The sequence below is a fragment of the Dicentrarchus labrax genome, unplaced genomic scaffold, assembly GCF_905237075.1.
Source record: "Dicentrarchus labrax unplaced genomic scaffold, dlabrax2021, whole genome shotgun sequence".
Classification (NCBI taxonomy): domain Eukaryota; kingdom Metazoa; phylum Chordata; class Actinopteri; family Moronidae; genus Dicentrarchus; species Dicentrarchus labrax.
The window spans coordinates 20,325,712-20,344,450 of record NW_026136708.1 but is presented as its reverse complement, the minus strand read 5'-3'; the positions used below and the strand labels follow the sequence as shown (position 1 = coordinate 20,344,450).

General features: G+C 38.8%; 2 protein-coding genes across 9 annotated transcripts in view; both read left to right on the top strand.

The window, feature by feature from the left end:
* LOC127367989 (uncharacterized) overlaps positions 1 to 13,898 on the top strand; it is a 30,914-nt gene extending 17,016 nt beyond the window's left edge. For 3 of the 7 annotated variants that reach the window (XM_051408351.1, XM_051408354.1, XM_051408352.1), the window contains exons 3-12: positions 2,381 to 2,659; positions 2,850 to 2,924; positions 7,902 to 8,237; positions 8,380 to 8,655; positions 8,846 to 8,932; positions 12,042 to 12,128; positions 12,228 to 12,256; positions 12,365 to 12,412; positions 12,549 to 12,617; positions 12,956 to 13,898. In XM_051408351.1, coding sequence (XP_051264311.1) covers positions 2,381 to 2,659; positions 2,850 to 2,924; positions 7,902 to 8,237; positions 8,380 to 8,655; positions 8,846 to 8,932; positions 12,042 to 12,128; positions 12,228 to 12,256; positions 12,365 to 12,412; positions 12,549 to 12,617; positions 12,956 to 13,087 — 1,418 coding nt within the window. In that variant the 3' untranslated portion in view covers positions 13,088 to 13,898. Of the gene's footprint in view, positions 1 to 1,505; positions 1,630 to 1,902; positions 2,239 to 2,380; positions 2,660 to 2,849; positions 2,925 to 7,901; positions 8,238 to 8,379; positions 8,656 to 8,845; positions 8,933 to 12,041; positions 12,129 to 12,227; positions 12,257 to 12,364; positions 12,413 to 12,548; positions 12,618 to 12,955 lie in introns of those variants that run through there. The other 4 variants (XM_051408355.1, XM_051408350.1, XM_051408356.1 and 1 more) reach the window with 4 other exon arrangements.
* Positions 13,899 to 14,047: 149 nt separating this feature from the next.
* On the top strand, positions 14,048 to 18,480 carry LOC127367993 (uncharacterized). 2 transcript variants are annotated; one of them, XM_051408360.1, is made up of 9 exons: positions 14,048 to 14,266; positions 14,544 to 14,876; positions 15,019 to 15,297; positions 15,425 to 15,523; positions 16,015 to 16,104; positions 16,202 to 16,230; positions 16,637 to 16,693; positions 17,057 to 17,125; positions 17,385 to 18,480. In XM_051408360.1, the coding sequence occupies exons 1-9, from the start codon at positions 14,206 to 14,208 to the stop codon at positions 17,484 to 17,486; spliced, it is 1,119 nt and encodes a 372-aa protein (XP_051264320.1). In that variant the 5' UTR covers positions 14,048 to 14,205; the 3' UTR covers positions 17,487 to 18,480. The 2 variants fall into 2 exon arrangements, with proteins under 2 accessions (XP_051264320.1, XP_051264319.1); XM_051408359.1 differs by having other exon boundaries at positions 14,541 to 14,876.
* The last annotated feature ends 259 nt before the right edge of the window (positions 18,481 to 18,739 follow it).

Here is an 18,739-nt window from a genome sequence, read left to right as displayed (position 1 = left end):
CTATTTTGCACATTTGGCTGCATCTGTCTCCAGTGCGTTTCTCTTTTTAATTCTCACTTTTTCTGCGCCACCCTTGCTCTTTTTATTTTCCATTTTGCAAACACCCTTGCACTTCTGGGGCTGGAGCCAGGCTACAAACACCACTGACAGTGTGCGGTGTGCACGGAGGTGTTACGTCAGGCTGCGTCTGCAAAAATAGAAAAAGTAAAGAGCTGCAAGTGGAGACAGCATACATGTGATACCCACTCAGTGCCATGACTGAACACCGGCCCAAAATAAATAAATACATAAAAATAATATCGGCCCTCGCGGCCCAAAAGTCAGACCGGGCCACCGGGAATTGTCCAAGATCAAGATGCAAACATCTGGAATGAGGAGAGAGAGAGGTCAGAGGACATCCGGTGGTCCAGCACAGAGGAACCTGAGTAAAAAGAGAGCGATAAAAAAGAGAAAATAGGCAGAGAAAGAAAGAGAGTGAGAGGTAGGCACACAGCTTGGATGGTCATGTGATCGTGAGATAACAAACAAACAGAGGATTAGCAAAATCTAGCGGTTTTCTGGTGAAGATTACAGTGAAGCACTTCTCCTTTACTTCGCAGAAACTGCAAAGATACAATGAGGAACAAACAGATCTCAGACCATTAAAACATCATCTTATCTGTGTCCTTCCAGCTGCTACAGTATCACCATATTGCACCATGGACATCAAGAGTCAAACTCTGGTGGACGAGGAGTTTGACTCTTCACCTGTCTGTTCATGTGTGCTGTCAGACTCCCATGACTCCTGTTTTTCTGTTGAAGAGTACAGCGCCACATGTGAAAGAGTTATTTTGGATCAATTCTCACACATGTGGCTGTAATCCTCTTCCGCTTTCTGATAAACACTAAAGACAGGTGCATTATTGCAAACATTTATCTCAACTATCTTCACACGTTCAACTTCCTCTTCTTTTAGAAACACGCCATTGTCACAAATACACAGTGGGAGTGGACACTGTGAATTTGGGCCTCGATATGACTCTTAATACATGTTTGTTACAGTACCTGTGAAAGTACTCCACTACAAGTAAAAGTCTTGCACTAAGTGTTGGGTTGTAGTTAAAGATGTTCACTGTTATTTTTGTATCACCTGTTAATGTTTGATATTTAGTAGTTTTAACATCTGTATCTCTGTTCAGGATCTTTTTGATGTTCTGGTATGAAAGTAATTAAAGCAAACTCAGAGGAAGTGGGACAACTCTCATCTTGACTGAGTCACTTTTGAGAGTTGAATTAAACAGCTGAATGAGAGGAAACTGTGGAAACCCAAAAGAGTTCAATTTCCACTGCTGTTCATTCCAGATACTTCAGGTCAGCTCATGTCAGCCATCAGTGAAGGAGGAAGGTAAAAGCTGATGGTCTGCCTCCATTAAAAGCAACAACTGATGTATGTGAGAAAAGAAGGAGGGTATAGTCACTATGAGGAAGTGACATTTTACTAATTAGAGGAAGTAGATTCAACATTTCTCTTTAAGGAACTCTAGTTTAGAGACTTACAAGTACAAGAAGCGGAGAGTCAGAGAAGCACGATGGTTGAATTCAGATGGATTAAAATGTCTTTATTTCTGATGCTGGTGCTTCACTTTACAGGTAAGGATACATATAACAGTATATGAAGAACAGAAACATTCATTTTATTGATATAATTAATGTTATTGTATGACTTCTACTTCATTAAAGAAAGACAGACAAGTAGTCTGTTAGTTTTCCAGCAAGGTGAATGGTGAGTTTACTGAACTCTTGTAAACCAAGGATGAGGCACATATACAAAGTTTTGTTGGATCTAAAATGATCCTCAAACTGACATTAATAGTCATATTTTTATTTCTCTTTATTCTTTATATTTCTCTCTCATCTTCTCAGCAGCAGCAACCGGACAGCTTAATCTCTACTTCACTGTCAGAGCTGGAGATGACGTCACTTTGTCTTGTGAAAATGTGATAAAGGATCAGAATAACTGTGACAGTACAACATGGCTCTTCAGTGTTTCAAGAAGCACAGCAACAGTAGAGCTGGTTACACTTGGACAGATTGGTAAAAACACCAACTCTAAATCAGACAGACTGAGTGTTACAGAGAACTGTTCTCTGGTTATAAAGAAGGTCACAGTCGAGGACGTTGGTCGTTACACCTGCAGACAGTTAATATCAGAACAACAACAAGGTCCAGAATCTCTGGTTTATCTGTCTGTTATTACCAGTGAGTATTTACATCATAATGTTTTCAGCTCAAACTGTCTTGTTAGAACAAAATACTGAAACATTACAATAATTATGATTATAGTGATGAAGTTCATTTTACTCTTGTTGTCTTTCTCTCACAATATCTCCATCTTCACCAGTGACTGAACATAAGGACTCTGATAAGGTGACATTAAGCTGCTCTGTGTCGACATATGAACGATGTACACACACAGTGAAGTGGCTGAATGAGGGTCAAGATCTGGATAAAGATAACCAAGTAGTGAAGACATCACAGTCTCCCTGCAATGTCTCTGTGACCTTTAAGACTTCTCATTACATTTACACATCAAACTCTAACTCATTGAAGTGTGCAGTGATTGATGGTAACAAAGAGCAGCAGTTTCCCTTCAGACTTCAGCCCTCAGCTGAGAAACCAGGTGAGAATATGTTGAGCTGTTTAAAGTTACTTCAAACTGATGTGAATAATTAACTAAAATACTTGTTAATTTTATGGTTTTAAAGTTTGAATATTACATCACAACAATTCAACTTCCTCCAGCTGAGTGCTGTTGGATAGTATTTCAGTTTTGCACTGAACAGTTTGTTGAGTTGTGTTCATCTGTTCAGGTGAGGACACAAAACCAACAACAACAACAACAATAAAACCAACAACAACTGATAATACTTCAACAGAACTAAAAGGTAGTGACTCAACATTTTATCTCTCTCTCTCTCTCTCTCTCTCACTCTCTCTCTCTTACTTCACTTCCCTTATACTTTCTTCCTTTTCCTTTCTTTCTTTGGTGGTGGGGATTGAGTGCATTGTGCTGTTGTTGTTGTAGCTGAGGGTTGTTTTTCGGTACAATAGTGGTGATGGCCACTACGGCCAGAGAGTTGGAAGGTGGAAAAGGCTTAAGGTGTGTGCTGGATGTGGAGACCTCAGTGGAGGACTTGCTGCTGGCTTTCAGTAAATACATAGCCTATCAAAACTTAGGTGATGCTTCACAGATTATCAATGCTCCTCCTTTTATCAATGATGAGGATTTGGCAAAGAGGTTATCTCGTTTTGGGAAGTTTGCAAGTGGATTTGCCGATCTCTCTGCAGTGTCGTCTGGAGTTGAAACATGTTTTGTCCCTGAGAAGGCAAGTGTTGATGAATCTGAAATCTCTAGAGCAGACGCTTAAGATTTTGGGAACAGGAGGTTGGGTTGAATGGGATGAGTTGAAATATCTCAGGGACATGTGGCAATATGGAAGGAATGGAAGTATGATGTTTTTGTCTGGTATATCACGGTGGCCTGTTGGGCCTGTCTCATGGAGGTTTTAAGAATTTGGTCACGTAATATAAATGGCGCCAGAGATTAGGGAAAAATGGGAATGTCATTGGATTATGTGAAAGAATTTTTTTTATGTTGTTTATTTGCAAGAAACAAACAATGATGTTGTGAATGAGGTGGATTGGGGGGTATGTTGGAGGGTTACCCACATCCTAAGCCATGGCACCAATAGGAGTGCAGGAGTTGCACTTTTATTTGCATCAAAGCTTGCAGTTAATGGGATTGCACAGAGAGAAGTATGTAAGGGTAGACTGTTAGTAGGTAGTGAAGGCTAGGATTCAGGGGCTCTGTATCTGTGTGTATTTGTGTGTATACACATAACTTCGGCAGGGAAAGGACAGTGCTATTCGAGAATCTGAAGAAGGAGTTAGTTTAAATAGAGCAGGAAGATATTTTAGTTTTATTGCACTATTGAACCTTATCTAGACAGGTTTAACAGTGTATGAGTAGACACGTGGAGGGTCAATCATCCAGGCAAAAAAGGTTTCACATGGATAAAGTGCAGCATGGTTGGATAGGATAAATATTTTCAGTGGAAATAACTGACTGGTTTGGACACTTTAGTCCCCTGCAGTGTTCTCAGACCACCACATGGTGTAATGTCATATGAACTTTTCTACAGGACGCAGGCAGTCTGCATCCTGGAAATTCAATGTAAGGCTTTTGCAAGATTGTCAGTTTTGCTCAGGTTTTAAAAATGTTTGCGTGGTGTGGAGACAGAGAAAGAATCGCTGAGGTCATGGTGGGATGTGGGAAAGTGCTTGTATACAGCCTCTGCTACTGTAGAAGAAGGATGGAAGGTAGATTACAAAATGTGGAGGAACACAACACTGCAGAACCGAGACATAATCTAGATGGAAATGGAGGGATTTGGTTTCCTCTCTCTCTCTTCGCCATTTTTCTTTGGGCTGGAGAAGAGACAGCAGTGGCGGAACTAGACTTTTATACAAGGGGTGGTCAAGGTTTTATGAGGGGGGCCATATAATAGGCCTAGTATAGGAGAAATTTGGGATACCGCAGGTCGGATTCAAACCTGTGCCACTGCAGCAACTCCGTACATGGAACGCCAGCTCTACTGACTAAGCTAACCCTTTCCATTCATTTTGTTAATGTAATTAATGTTACTTTATGACTTAACCTTTGAATGAAATCCTTTCACAAATCCTTTTATTTCTTTGCCATACTGTTTTTATTTTCTCATTTATTTCGGAAGGTGGGCAGGGAAAATATTTTTCAAAGGGGTGGAATATGCTATATGAAGAGCAACTGAGTAGAGATCCCTCTCTCAGGACAGACAGACAGGATGTTGTGTGTATAGAATAGACCAACAGTAAAATTACAGTGTGGATAATCAGGATGATAAAGTTATAGTTAGATTGTAAGAATTCATGAAGAATGTGGATCTGGGAGGACACTGACCAACCAACTGACCTGAGTCACATGACCTCCTCTCCACCATGGAGAGCTGGAAAGAGGACAGACTATACAAACTCACAAAAGAAAAGCTCAAACACACAACTCACACAGAAATAAACACACAGAGGGAGAGAGAGAGAGCACAATAGAGGCTGAATCTCCTGGAGAGAGAGAGAGGTCAGAGGACAGCCGGCAGAGTAAAAAGAGAGAGATAAAAAAGAGAAAATAGGTAGAAAAAGAACAAAAGAGTGAGAGGTAGGCACACAGCTTGGATGGTCATGTGATCGTGAGATAACAAACAAACAGAGGATTAGCAAAATCTAGCGGTTTTCTGGTGATTGTTACAGTGTAGCTCTGCTGCTGCTGTTAACCACTTTCTCATTAAAGCACTTCTCCTTTACCTCTAAGAAACTGCAAAGAAACAATGAGGAACAAACAGATCTCAGACCACTAAAACATCATCTTATCTGTGTCCTTGCAGCTGCTACAGTATCACCATATTGCACCATGGACATCAAGAGTCAAACTCTGGTGGACGAGGAGTTTGACTCTTCACCTGTCTGTTCATGTGTGCTGTTAAACATCAGCATGACTCCTGTCTGTTTTCTGTTGAAGAGTACAGCGCCACATGTGAAAGAGTTATTTTGGATCAATTCTCACACATGTGGCTTTAATCCTCTTCCGCTTTCTGATAAACACTAAAGACAGGTGCATTATTGCAAACATTTATCTCAACTATCTTCACACGTTCAACTTCCTCTTCTTCTAGAAACACGCCATTGTCACAAATACACAGTGGGAGTGGACACAGTGTGAACTTGGGCCTCAATATAAGTCTCAATATATGTTTGTTACAGCATATGCCTGTGAAAATACTCCACTACAAGTAAAGTCTTGCACTAAGTCAGTGGTTCTCAATTATTTTCTGTCATGCAGGGGACAGAATCCCCCCCCCCATTGAAATACTATTGAGAACCTGATGATATTTATTTATTTATCTGTACAAACCACTGTATGAGTTGCTAGCACCAGCATTCTGCATGCAATCACCTGATTATCAAAATAGATTAATAAAATGAGCTGAGATTACATCTGCAACAACTAAAAACAATTTCCAAGTTCAGTTTATTAACTCAATTTGTAACATTTAAACAAGACTGCTCAGTCTGTGTGATTCTCAAAACAGAGAAAAAGTGCAAATGATTCACTGGGATGCACATTTTTATTTATTGTGTAACAATATTGTTTATATTTAACGTTTATCTGTTAGATGTTCTGTGAGTTATTCTTGGAGGTCGTCTGAAATGTCAAATATACGTCTTCCGATCGTGTCATTGTAAAGAGAGACAGTATTCAGCGTCTCAGCACTTTTCTCACCTATGATTGTGACCATGTCCAATGCTGCCGGAGCTCCTCTGCTATTGTGTGATGGTTTTTTGCACCTTGCGATGTGGCGGTGTTTGTACGAGGATAACCGTGATTTTTTATTTACTGATGCACTTTGTTCACTAAATAACCGGCCTGTTGGCGATACTCATCGAGTATCCGATGAAAAAAGTCCAGTGGCTTATTGACATAACTGGGGTGTAAGGTCTCCAGGTGCCGTCTTAATTTGTTTGGTTTCATGCTGTCCACTGCCACAGTGTTTAAATATAAAACACACACAGGTCTTTCCTCATTTCCGACCGTATTCACAGTGAACCCAAAGGCTATGTAGGCTTCGTCGTATTTCCTGGTCTTAGGTATTAGGTTTATGCCGGTTACCGTCACTTGCTGTTCTTGCCTCTGACACCTCCTCCGTTTTTCTTTTCACTCCTGTCAGAAACTTCTCCATCTCTCCTCCTCCGTCAGTCCGTCCTGCCTTTCACACCGCGCGCCCCACTATTTGAGAAGTACTGCACTAAGTGTTGGGTTGTAGTTAAAGATGTTCACTGTTATTGTTGTATCACCTGTTAGTATTTGATTTGCAGTAATTTTAACATCTATATCTCTGTTCAGGATCTTTTTGATGTTCTGGTATGAAAGTAATTAAAGCAAACTAAGAGGAAGTGGGACAACGCTCATCTTGACTGAATCACTTTTTTTGCAGGGGGAGGGGGGTTTATTGCATTTAAGGGATAGTAAAAGCAAGGGGGAGGGAGAGAGAGAGAGAGAGGGGGAATGACAAAAGCAAAGGGCCACAGTTCAGACCCAAACCCATGGTCGCTGCAGCAAGGACTCAGCTTCGGTACGTGGGGTGCCAGCTGTACCAGGGGAGCTATCTGGGCGCCCCGACTGAGTCAGTTTTGAGACTTGAATCAAACAGCTGATAGAAACAGTGGAGACCCAAAGGGTTCAATATCCAGTGGTGGTAATTCCAGATGCTTTCGGTCAGTGTGAACTTCAACTCGTGTCAGTGAAGGAGGAAGGTAAAAGCTGATGGTCTGTCTCCAATAAAAGCAACAACTGATGTATGTGAGAAAAGAAAGAGGATATAGTCACTATGATGAAGTGACATTTTACTGATGTGAGAAAGTGGATTCAACATTTGTCTTTAAGGAGCTCTAGTTTAGAGACTTACAAATACAAGAAGCAGAGAGACAGAGAAGCACGATGGTTGAATTCAGATGGATTAAAATGTCTTTATTTCTGATGCTGGTGCTTTACTTTACAGGTAAGGATACATATAACATGTATATGGTGAACCAAAACATTCATTTTATTAATATATTGAATGTTACTTTAACCTTAACCTTCATTTAAGAAAGACAGCCAAGTAGTCTGTTAGTTTTCCAGCAAGGTGAATGGTGAGTTTACTGAACTCTTGTAAACCAAAGATGAGACACATATACAAACTTTTGTTGGATCTAAAATGATCTTCAAATTGACATTAATATTCATATTTTTATTTCTCTTTAGTCTTTATATTTCTCTCTCATCTTCTCAGCAGCAGCAACCGGACAGCTTAATCTCTCCTCCACTGTCAGAGCTGGAGATGACGTCACTTTGTCTTGTGAAAATGTGATAAAGGATAAGAAAAACTGTGATAGTACAACATGGATCTCTAGTGGTTCAAGAAGCACAGCAACAGTAGAGCTGGTTACACTTGGACAGATTGGTAAAAACACCAACTCTAAATCAGACAGACTGAGTGTTACAGCGAACTGTTCTCTGGTTATAAAGAAGGTCACAGTCGAGGATGCTGGTCGTTACACCTGCAGACAGTTTATATCAGGACAACAACAAGATCCAGACTCTCAGGTTTATCTGTCTGTTGTTACCAGTGAGTATTTACATCATAATGTTTTCAGCTCAAACTGTCTTGTTAGAACAAAATACCGAAACATTACAATAATTATGATTATAGTGATGAAGTTCATTTTACTCTTGTTGTCTTTCTCTCACAATATCTCCATCTTCACCAGTGACTGAACATAAGGACTCTGATAAGGTGACATTAAGCTGCTCTGTGTCGACATATGAACGATGTACACACACAGTGAAGTGGATGAATGGGGGTCAAGATCTGGATAAAGATAACCAAGAAGTGAAGACATCACAGTCTCCCTGCAATGTCTCTGTGACCTTTAAGACTTCTCATTACATTGACACATCAAACTCTAACTCATTGAAGTGTGCAGTGACTGATGGTAACAAAGAGCAGCAGACCTTCAGACTTCAGCCCTCAGGTGAGAAACCAGGTGAGAATATGTTGAGCTGTTTAAAGTTACTTCAAACTGACGTTAATAATTAACTCAAATATTTGTTTATTTTATGGTTTTAAAGTTTGAATATTACATCACAACAATTCAACTTCCTCCAGCTGAGTGCTGTTGGATAGTATTTCAGGTTTGTACTGAACAGTTTTTTGAGTTGTGTTCATCTGTTCAGGTGAGGACACAATAACAACAATAACAACAAAAGAAACAACAACAACAAAACCAACAACAAATGATAATGCTTCAACAGAACTAAAAGGTCAACATTTTCTCTCTCTCTCTCTCTCTCTCTCTCTCTCTCTCTCTGTTTCCTCACTTTCTTTGCTTCCCTTATACTTTCTTCCTTTTCCTTTTTTTCTTTGGTGGGGATTGAGTAAATAGTGCTGTTGCTGTAGCTGAGGTGGAAGTGAGGAGTTCACACTCAGAAAAGGCTTAAGGTGTGTCCTCGGTGGAGGACTTGCTGCTGGCTGTCGGCGAACACAAAGCCTATCAACCCTTGGTTTATGCTTCACGTAATAGAAATGGCACCAGAGATTAGGGAAAAATGAGAATGTCATTAGATTATGTTAAAGAAAACAATTTTATGTTGTTTATTTGCAAGAAACAAACAATGATGTTGTGAATAAGGTGGATTGGGGGGTATGTTGGAGGGTTACCCACATCTTAAGCCATGGCACCAATAGGAGTGCAGGAGTTGCACTTTTATTTGCACCAGAGCTTGCAGTTAATGAGATTGCACAGGAAGAAGTATGTAAGGGTAGACTGTTAGTAGGTAGTGAAGGCTAGGATTCAGGGGCTCTGTATCTGTGTGTATTTGTGTGTATACACATAACTTCGGCAGGGAAAGGACAGAGCTATTCGAGAATCTGAAGAAGGAGTTAGTTTGAATAGAGCAGGAAGAACTTTTAGTTTAATTGCACAATTGAACCTTATCTAGACAGGAAGGTTCACTGAGGCAGATTTTAACAGTGTATGAGTAGACACATGGAGGGTCAAACATCCAGGCAAAAAAGGTTTCACATGGATAAAGTGCAGCATGGTTGGATAGGATAAATATTTTCAGTGGAAATAACTGACTGGTTTGGACACTTTAGTCCCCTGCAGTGTTCTCAGACCACCACATGGTGTAATGTCATATGAACTTTTCTACAGGACGCAGGCAGTCTGCATCCTGGAAATTCAATGTAAGGCTTTTGCAAGATTGTCAGTTTTGCTCAAGTTTTAAAAATGTTTGGGTGGTGTGGAGACAGAGAAAGAATCGCTGAGGTCATGGTGGGATGTGGGAAAGTGCCTGTATACAGCCTCTGCTACTGCAGAAGAAGGATGGAAGGTAGAATACAAAATGTGGAGGAACACAACACTGCAGAACCGAGACATAATCTAGTTGAAAAAAGGAGGGATTTGGGTTCCTCTCTCTCTCTTCGCCATTTTTGCTTTGGGCTGGAGAAGAGACAGGGGGAAGACAAGCACATGCAGTGTTTGCATCTGACGGACGTACATCTGAGATAAGTGAAATGAGGGAGGAAGCTGTGAACTTCTATGAGAGACTGTACACAGCAGAGGAGTGCGATCCAGCTTGTGCTGAAGCACTGCTGGAGAACTCACCACAACTGTCCTCAACTGAAAAATGTAACTTGTCACTTTCCAGGAGTTGAGCAAGGCAGCTAAACAGATGGCATCCAGACGTTCCCAAGGGGTGGACGGGCTGCCAGCTGAATTCTTAGTTCAGAGTTTCTGAGTGTTACTAGGCCCAAACTCCAGTGCCTTCATGCAGGAGATCTGCCATGCAGGGCAGTTCTGACACTGACTTGAGAAACTTGGAGCCGGTTGCACTACTCTGTGTGGATTTAAAAATTCTTTCCAAGAGTCCGGCAAATCGGCTGAAGGGACACTTAAAGACAGTAATAGACTGTAACCAGACCTACTGTGTACCAGGCTGTTCAGTTCACAAGTACCTGCATCTTTTGCATGATATGAAAGACTTGGCAAAAATTGCTGATGTGAATTGAACATATGGCTCCTCAGTCTGGATCAGGAGAAGGTCTTTGACAGGGTGGATCATGGATTCGTGTTTAAGGCTTTACACGCTTATCAATATTGCTGAGGTTAAGGTGCTGTATGCCGGGGCCTCATGTCTGGTCATGGTGGCTGGGGGGCAATGTAGACCAGTGTCATTGGGGAGGGGGGTCCGACAATTATATCCGGGGTAATTATATACAATTGCCATTGAGCCTTTGCTGTCCTTGCTATGCAAGAAGGTTTAAGGCTGGGTTGGGTTACAGTTAGGCTTTAAGGCTCCTATAGTATGTTGTCTCAGCCTATGCAGATGATGCATCAGTGCTGGTTAAAAAGCAGCTGGATCTTCAGGCAGTGATGGGTACACTTCAGATTTATCAAAGAGCCGCACCAGCTAAAGTGAACTTCAGATCCTGACAGACATGTTGTGTCTCTGTTTTATATTGTTTCATTTGTCAAACTAGTTGCAGACTGTGTTTTTACTGGATGAAGGTTTGGACTAAATGTAACAGTTTGATTAGAATAAAAATCTTTAAACTTTGAAACACTTTTGTTGAACATGGTTAACGTGGTGTTTTCTCACTGAACAGTTTCTTGGGTTGTGTTATTTCATTCATGCAGGTGGCACAAAAACAAAAGCAACTAAATCAACAACTGAAAACAGCTCAACATCAGTTACAACAGAAGGGTCTTTCTTTAAAATCTCTTTCTTCTTGTCAGTCTCTTTCTCTCCACATATTGAACTCATTTTATTGTTTTTATTGTTGTATCCATGTTTGTGCAGATGTTTTATGTGTATTTTTGTGGCAATATAAAGAAAGAAGAGAGGTTGTTAATTAACTCACTTTCTCCTTTCATCGTGGTATAGAACCAAAAACATAAGTGATCGAAAGAACTTTGATTGATTTAGCCAGTGAAAACATGTGTAATGCTGGAGTACAAGTCTTTTACAAGCACTGATGTAGTGGAGGAGCCATTTAGATACTGAAATGTAATTACTCTCTCTTCTCTTTTGAAGTGTAAAGTATGAATGTCAGAGCGACACTCTGCTCTGGGTGAAGATATTCTCTTGTTCAGTCAGTCCAACAGTGTTGTTGCTCATGTTTCCAACTATAATCTGTTAAAATCTTCTTTATATTTGAATTGGATCAACTACCAAAGTACTGAGTAAAGAAAATGTTTAGGAAAAGGAAAATGATAATAATAAGAAGACAGTAAAGTGGAAACATAATGATGTAGTTCAACACAAAATAATTAATAACAAATTAGACGCTTTCTTCTTAGTTACAGAATGATCAACAAAGCAAAAAGCTGCAGCTAAACATGTTTTAATGTTATTCTTCTCTTTCCAGTTTGGCAATGGTTCATCATTGTGTTTGTGAGTCTTGCTGCACTCTTAATAATCATTGTTGCTGTCATCAGATGGAAGAGAACTAAAGGTGAGAGCAACCACAGATTAAACTTTTATGAACAAGAAGTTTTGATCAACCAGGATTTTTATTGTGGAAACTAAAGTCGACTCTCTTTTGTCTCTTCAGGAAAAAAATCACAAAATAATACAAACAACGTGAGTTTTATGGTTGAGGAATCAAATGTTTATACAGTTATAACAGAGTTGAATCAGCTACTCTCTCACAGTGTCATCAAGTAGATTTTATTTTATTATGTTTCTCAGGTACAGAGCTTAAACCCTGCAGTGAATCCAGAAACCAGTCAGGACACGGTAAGATCACAGACTACACTGAGTACAAACTTACACTGCAAAATGTAGCTCTGTGAGACACACAGTGACAGAATGAACAGAATACAATGAAGTCCACATGTTACTGAGCAGCCATGATGTTGTCTTCTCTGTGTAGGCTGATCCTGAAGATGGTGTTTCCTACGCCTCCATCAGCTTCACCAAGAAGAGCAACAGTAAAGGCTGGGTAAGCTGTCTGTTTGGTTATAGTGATGATGGTAGTGAATGAAGACACTTCTCAGGTAATAAAAACAGGAAAGATTCTTTATTTTACCATTAAAGCTCAGGTCTACATGGAAGGATTGTGAAGTCAGTGTGTCCAACACTTTGGTCCAGAACTAAATATCTCAAAAACTACGGACCAGAGGTGTTCAGGACATGTACAAACAAATCTTTAACACCAAATCTTTAAACTGAACTGACTTTACTGAATCACTGTTTGTGGCTGGATATCAGAATGTTGCATTATTCTGTGTAATTTAATGCTGTGTAATTTATGTGTTGTGTTTGTGTCTTGTTCTCCAGGTTCGGAGTAAAGGTGATGATGATGATGATGAAGCAGTGACCTATGTCACTGTGAAAGCTCCCTCTTCTTCTGCTGGAGCCTCTGCTGATCCCAGCAACCTCTACGCCACCGTGAAGGAACCAAACAAATAAGAGACCACAGTATAGTTACAGCTCATATCATCACACTTATTTTACATTGATAACTGATACTGATAAATGTTTGACTGTGTTTCTGTATTAGATGATCATTTTCAAGATTTATTGCTGTAAAGAGCCTTTTTGTCCAGAAGGGGGAGTAGTAGGTTAACTAGTAGCACAATATGAAAAGCAGAAGTAATAACCAGTGGAGGAAGAATTATATACATCCTTTCCTTAAATACTTAGTATTGCAAGTAAAACTACATTCAAAACCTTACTTAAGTAAAGTACATATTACTGCTGCATTACTGTGTATGTTGCAATTTACTGCTGTACATGTTTAAGGTTGAGCTCATTTTAACTACTTTATATACTGTTGGGTATTTTAATCTACAGCAATGCATCATATTCTGTGAAATCATCATATGTCTGTGGCGTCGCTGTGCTTTAAGAACCACAAAACTTTACAGGAGCTCAGAAAAACACCACTGTTTATATTGTTGTGACAATGCATTTTCCAGCCAATTCAAGAAGGTTTTTAAATAGTTTATTTAGATTGAGATGAAGAAGAATTTTCTCAACCCATAAAGAAAATTCCTTCCTTACTGGACAGGAAGAGTATGAGAAAGTGTAACCTGAAAGGTAACTAGTAACTGAAGATGTCAGACAAATGTAATGGAGTAGAAGTATAAAGTGTCATAAATGGAACCTGGAATTTGTACTTAAGTACAGTATTTGAGCAAATGCACTTCGTAACAATTCACCGCTGGTAATAACACATTATATGACTGTTTGAAATGTAAATAAATATAATCCTGCTTCATTTTGCTTCATGAATTTGATGTCAGGGAATAAGTGTTGGGTTGTAGTTACAGATGCTTGCATTTTTATTGTTATGTTTGTATCACCTGTTAATGTTTGGTGTTCCCAGTCTGCAGTGGTCAGTATCTATCAAAAGTGGTCCAAGGAAGCAAGTGAGGAGAACGAGGAGACACGGTAGCATAATGAAAAGCACCCATAGTCACTATGAGGAAGTGACACAATTAGAGGAAGTAGATTCAACATTTCTCTTTAAGGAGCTCTAGTTTAGAGACTTACAAGTACAAGAAGCAGAGAGTCAGAGAGGCACAATGGTTGAATTCAGATGGATTAAAATGTCTTTATTTCTGATGCTGGTGCTTCACTTTACAGGTAAGGATACATATAACATGTATATAAAGAACAAAAACATTAATTTTATTATATTTAATGTTACTGTATGACGACTAAACCTTCCTTTAAGAAAGACAGACAAGTAGTCTGTTAGTTTTCCAGCAAGGTGAATGGTGAGTTTACTGAACTCTTGTAAACCAAGGATGAGGCACATATACAAACTTTTGTTGGATCTAAAATGATCCTCAAACTGACATTAATAGTCATATTTTTATTTCTCTTCATCCTTTATATTTCTCTCTCATCTTCTCAGCAGCAGCAACCGGACAGCTTTATCTCTCCTTCACTGTCAGAGCTGGAGATGGCGTCACTTTGTCTTGTGAAAATGTGATAAAGGATCAGAATAACTGTGGCAGTACAACATGGCTCTTCAGTGGTTCAAGAAGAATAGCAGCAGTAGAGCTGGTTACACTTGGACAGATTGGTAAAAACACCAACTCTAAATCAGACAGACTGAGTGTTACAGCGAACTGTTCTCTGGTTATAAAGAAGGTCACAGTCGAGGATGTTGGTCGTTACACCTGCAGACAGTTTATATCAGGACAACAACAAGGTCCAGACTCTGTGGTTGATCTGTCTGTTATTACCAGTGAGTATTTACATCATAATGTTTTCAGCTCAAACTGTCTTGTTAGAACAAAATACTGAAACATTACAATAATTATGATTATAGTGATGAAGTTCATTTTACTCTTGTTGTCTTTCTCTCACAATATCTCCATCTTCACCAGTGACTGAACATAAGGACTCTGATAAGGTGACATTAAGCTGCTCTGTGTCGACTAATGGACGATGTACACACACAGTGAAGTGGCTGAATGAGGGTCAAGATCTGGATAAAGATAACCAAGTAGTGAAGACATCACAGTCTCCCTGCAATGTCTCTGTGACCTTTAAGACTTCTCATTACATTTACACATCAAACTCTAACTCATTGAAGTGTGCAGTGACTGATGCTTTCAAAGTGCAGCAGTTTCCCTTCAGACTTCAGCCCTCAGGTGGGAAACCAGGTGAGAATATGTTGAGCTGTTTAAAGTCACATCAAACTGGCGTTAATATTTGTATGGATTTGATGTTTTAATATTATATCACAACACAAGTTTTGAACAGTTTGTTGAGTTTTGTTTATCTGTTCAGGTGAGGACACAAAACCAACAACAACAACTGAAAACAGCATAAAAGCAGGAACCACCTTGATACCATCTCTAATCAATGATACTTCAACTGTACTAAAAGGTAGTGACTCCACATTTTTGTCTGCTTCTACAATTTCTCTCTCTCTCTCTCTCTCTCTCTCTGTGTGGTGACAAAGACATGCAGGACTTTAAGATACTGACACTTTGTGTTGTTTCATTAGTAAATGGTTGAATGTTTTTAAATGCTCTTCTTAGTGGCTTTTGGAAAAGTATTTTAAAATGTTTCTTACATTCGTACAGAAACAAACAAACCTTTTTGAAAGAGAATAAAGGGTGGTGAAGAAGAAGAAGAAGAAGAGAAGAAGAGTTTTATTAGTTTTACTTTACTGAACACATCCAAATTAAGTGTAAGGTTAAAACAGTTTATGTTGTACTTCTTAGGTGTTTGTGGAGATTTGGTTAAATCTATTATATGAATGTTTCAACAAGTTTTAAAATCCCTTTAACTGTAATTCACCTTTAGCTAAATGATCTTGAACAGAAAAGAAAGCTGCAGCCAAAAGGCTTCAAATATTTTCATTATCTTTCCAGATTTGTGGTGGGTGTTCCTCATTGTGGCTGTGGTTTTAGTGGCACTTGTAATAATAGTTTGGAAGGTCATCAGATGGAAGAAAACTAAAGGTGACAGCACAGATTAAACCTTTATGAATACGAAGTTTGAATAAAACTGGATTTTCTCTTTGTAAGATAAAGTTAACTCTCTTTTTTGTCTTTTCAGGGAAGAAAACAAAGATGAATGACAATGTTGTGAGTTTAAAAATTGTCGTCTCTATGAATTTTGATCCTATAGCTGAGAAAGGATAAGATAAGATAAACAGTACTGACTGTGTTGTGGTTGCAGCAGCAAAGGTCAAGGAAATAAACAGCAGAGTTGAATCAACTCCTCTCTGACACACTGTCAACACAAACTGAACATTATAAGCTTTATAGAGACAGTATTTGTGCTGGTTGTGTTGAATTACGTCTCAAGTCAAATTGAATTCATCCACTGGACTGAAGTTGTAGATCTGAAGATGTTCTGACACTCCCATCACACTACCTGTACCTGAATCCTGCACAGATATATTGCACACATTGTAGAGGAGCTGTTTGTATTGTACCCTGACAACATGTGCATCAACTGAACTGTAAGATGCTTCTTGTGTTTGTCCAGGGACTGACCTCAAACCCTGCAGAGACTCAGTCTGCTCCAGAAACCAGTCAGGACACAGTGAGATCACACACTACACCCAGTACAAAGTTACACTCTCTGAAATATAACTGTATTTTACATTCTGTACAGTACTGAGAGTGTGAGAATGTGCAGTAAAGATAAAAAGGGAAGTTAGATGATGCAACTGGACTACAGCAGAAGAGAACATGAGTGTCAAACTGTGGTTTTAAAACCAGAGGTTAGAGGTCAAACCACTACAAATAAACTATTTACAACATTTTGAGACATCACTTGCAAGAGATGAATCATGAAGTAATCAAATTCAAATAATGTTAAAATAAAATGGAATAAAGTTAGAAGTGTGAGTCAGTATAAATCCACATGTTACTGAGCAGCCATGATGTTGTCTTCTCTGTGTAGGCTGATCCTGAAGATGGTGTTTCCTACGCCTCCATCAGCTTCACCAATAAGACCAACAGTAAAATCCAGGTAAGCTGTCTGTTTGGTTTTGAGGAATGTCTCAATTTCAGCATTCAGATGCACACCTGTTTACAGGAAAAGTGTGCGTCTGAATGATAATGTTGCTTTGTATTTTGTCACATTTGTTGATTCTTTGTGTTGTTTTGTATGTTGTGTTCCACTGTTGCATAGTGTTCCTTTCCACCGTTATCTTTTATAATGTTGTAATGCATTACTGAGGCTATGTCATCTCCTGTTGTTTAATATATATTGTGCTGTTTCCTTCCAGGTTCAGAGTAAAAAGGATGACGATGAAGGAGATGCTGTAACCTACACGACCGTAAAAACTTCCTCAATTGATCCCAGCAATCTCTACGCTACCATCAAATAACCAAACAAACAAACTCATGTCATCAGATCTTTCCTAATTTCTCTTAAGTTTTTTTTATCATCATTTTCAAGATTGATTATTGTAAAAAGAATGTAAACATAATGTGACATAATAACTTAACATACTGTATATATGGATGGTTGCTCAAAAAGTAAATGAGCAAACACATCTTGCTTGATGAACTTGCTGTTGGGCACTTTATTGTGCCCAGTGATGGATGTATACTCAAATTGTATTGATATTTTTATTGTCATATTTTTCTGTTTAGTTCCTTCTCTTATAATTTGTATCAATTTCACCAAGTATGTAACCTATTAGTTCAGTTGGCTTTGAACATCCCGGTAAGCATTCACATCAAATGAAAAGGAGGTGGGATGTGACATAATTGAAAGTTGTAGTAAACAACAAAATCAGTTACAACTATGGAACTGCAGTAACTTGGACTCATATTGCAACAAATAAGCTAGAAGGAAGTTATGCAATAACACAGGCGGCTCAAATTTAAAAAAAAAAAAGGCTACATGTCACTGTGAGGAAGTGTTCACAAGATGTAAATAATGTGTTTCTCTTAAAGAAACAACTAGTTTATTGAACCTTAAAAGGTTGAGAACAGCAGAGGTAAGAGACACAGACGTGCACAGTGGTTAAATTCAGATGGATTAAAATGTCTTTGTGTCATGCTGATGTATAATCATCATGATCAAATGATAGCAGTCAGGGTTTTTGGGGAACTGTGTCCTGGGATAAATGGGTGTTGGCACACAAATCTAATGTGTAAAACTGTATTATAGTATTCATTTATTATGTTACCTTATTGGTGAAATGCTTAAAAAGTCAAAATAATTTTCATCAGGGTTGTTCTGTGTGTACTGGTCAGTTTGCAGTGGCTGAAGAAAAACTCACATCCTTTTATTAAAGAAAAAAAAGCAGAAGAAGCAAAAACACAATGTAAAAACACTCAGATTCAAGTAAAAGTCTTACTTACCAGTAAAAAGGTGTAACAGTACTTGTATGTAGACAAAATGGCATCAAAGTTGTGTTTTGCTTTATTATACTTATTGGAATATTTTAGGGATGTATTAACATCATTAAGCAGCATTTTTATGTTGGTTCTGGTGGTAAATCTACTCATTTTACATACTGTTGGGGTTATAATTGTATAGTGTACATTGTAAGTTTTTAAAAGCTCGATCTGTAAATTATAAGTACCATACAGGTACTTCAGAATATTAGCCTACTTGCTGTACAGAGTT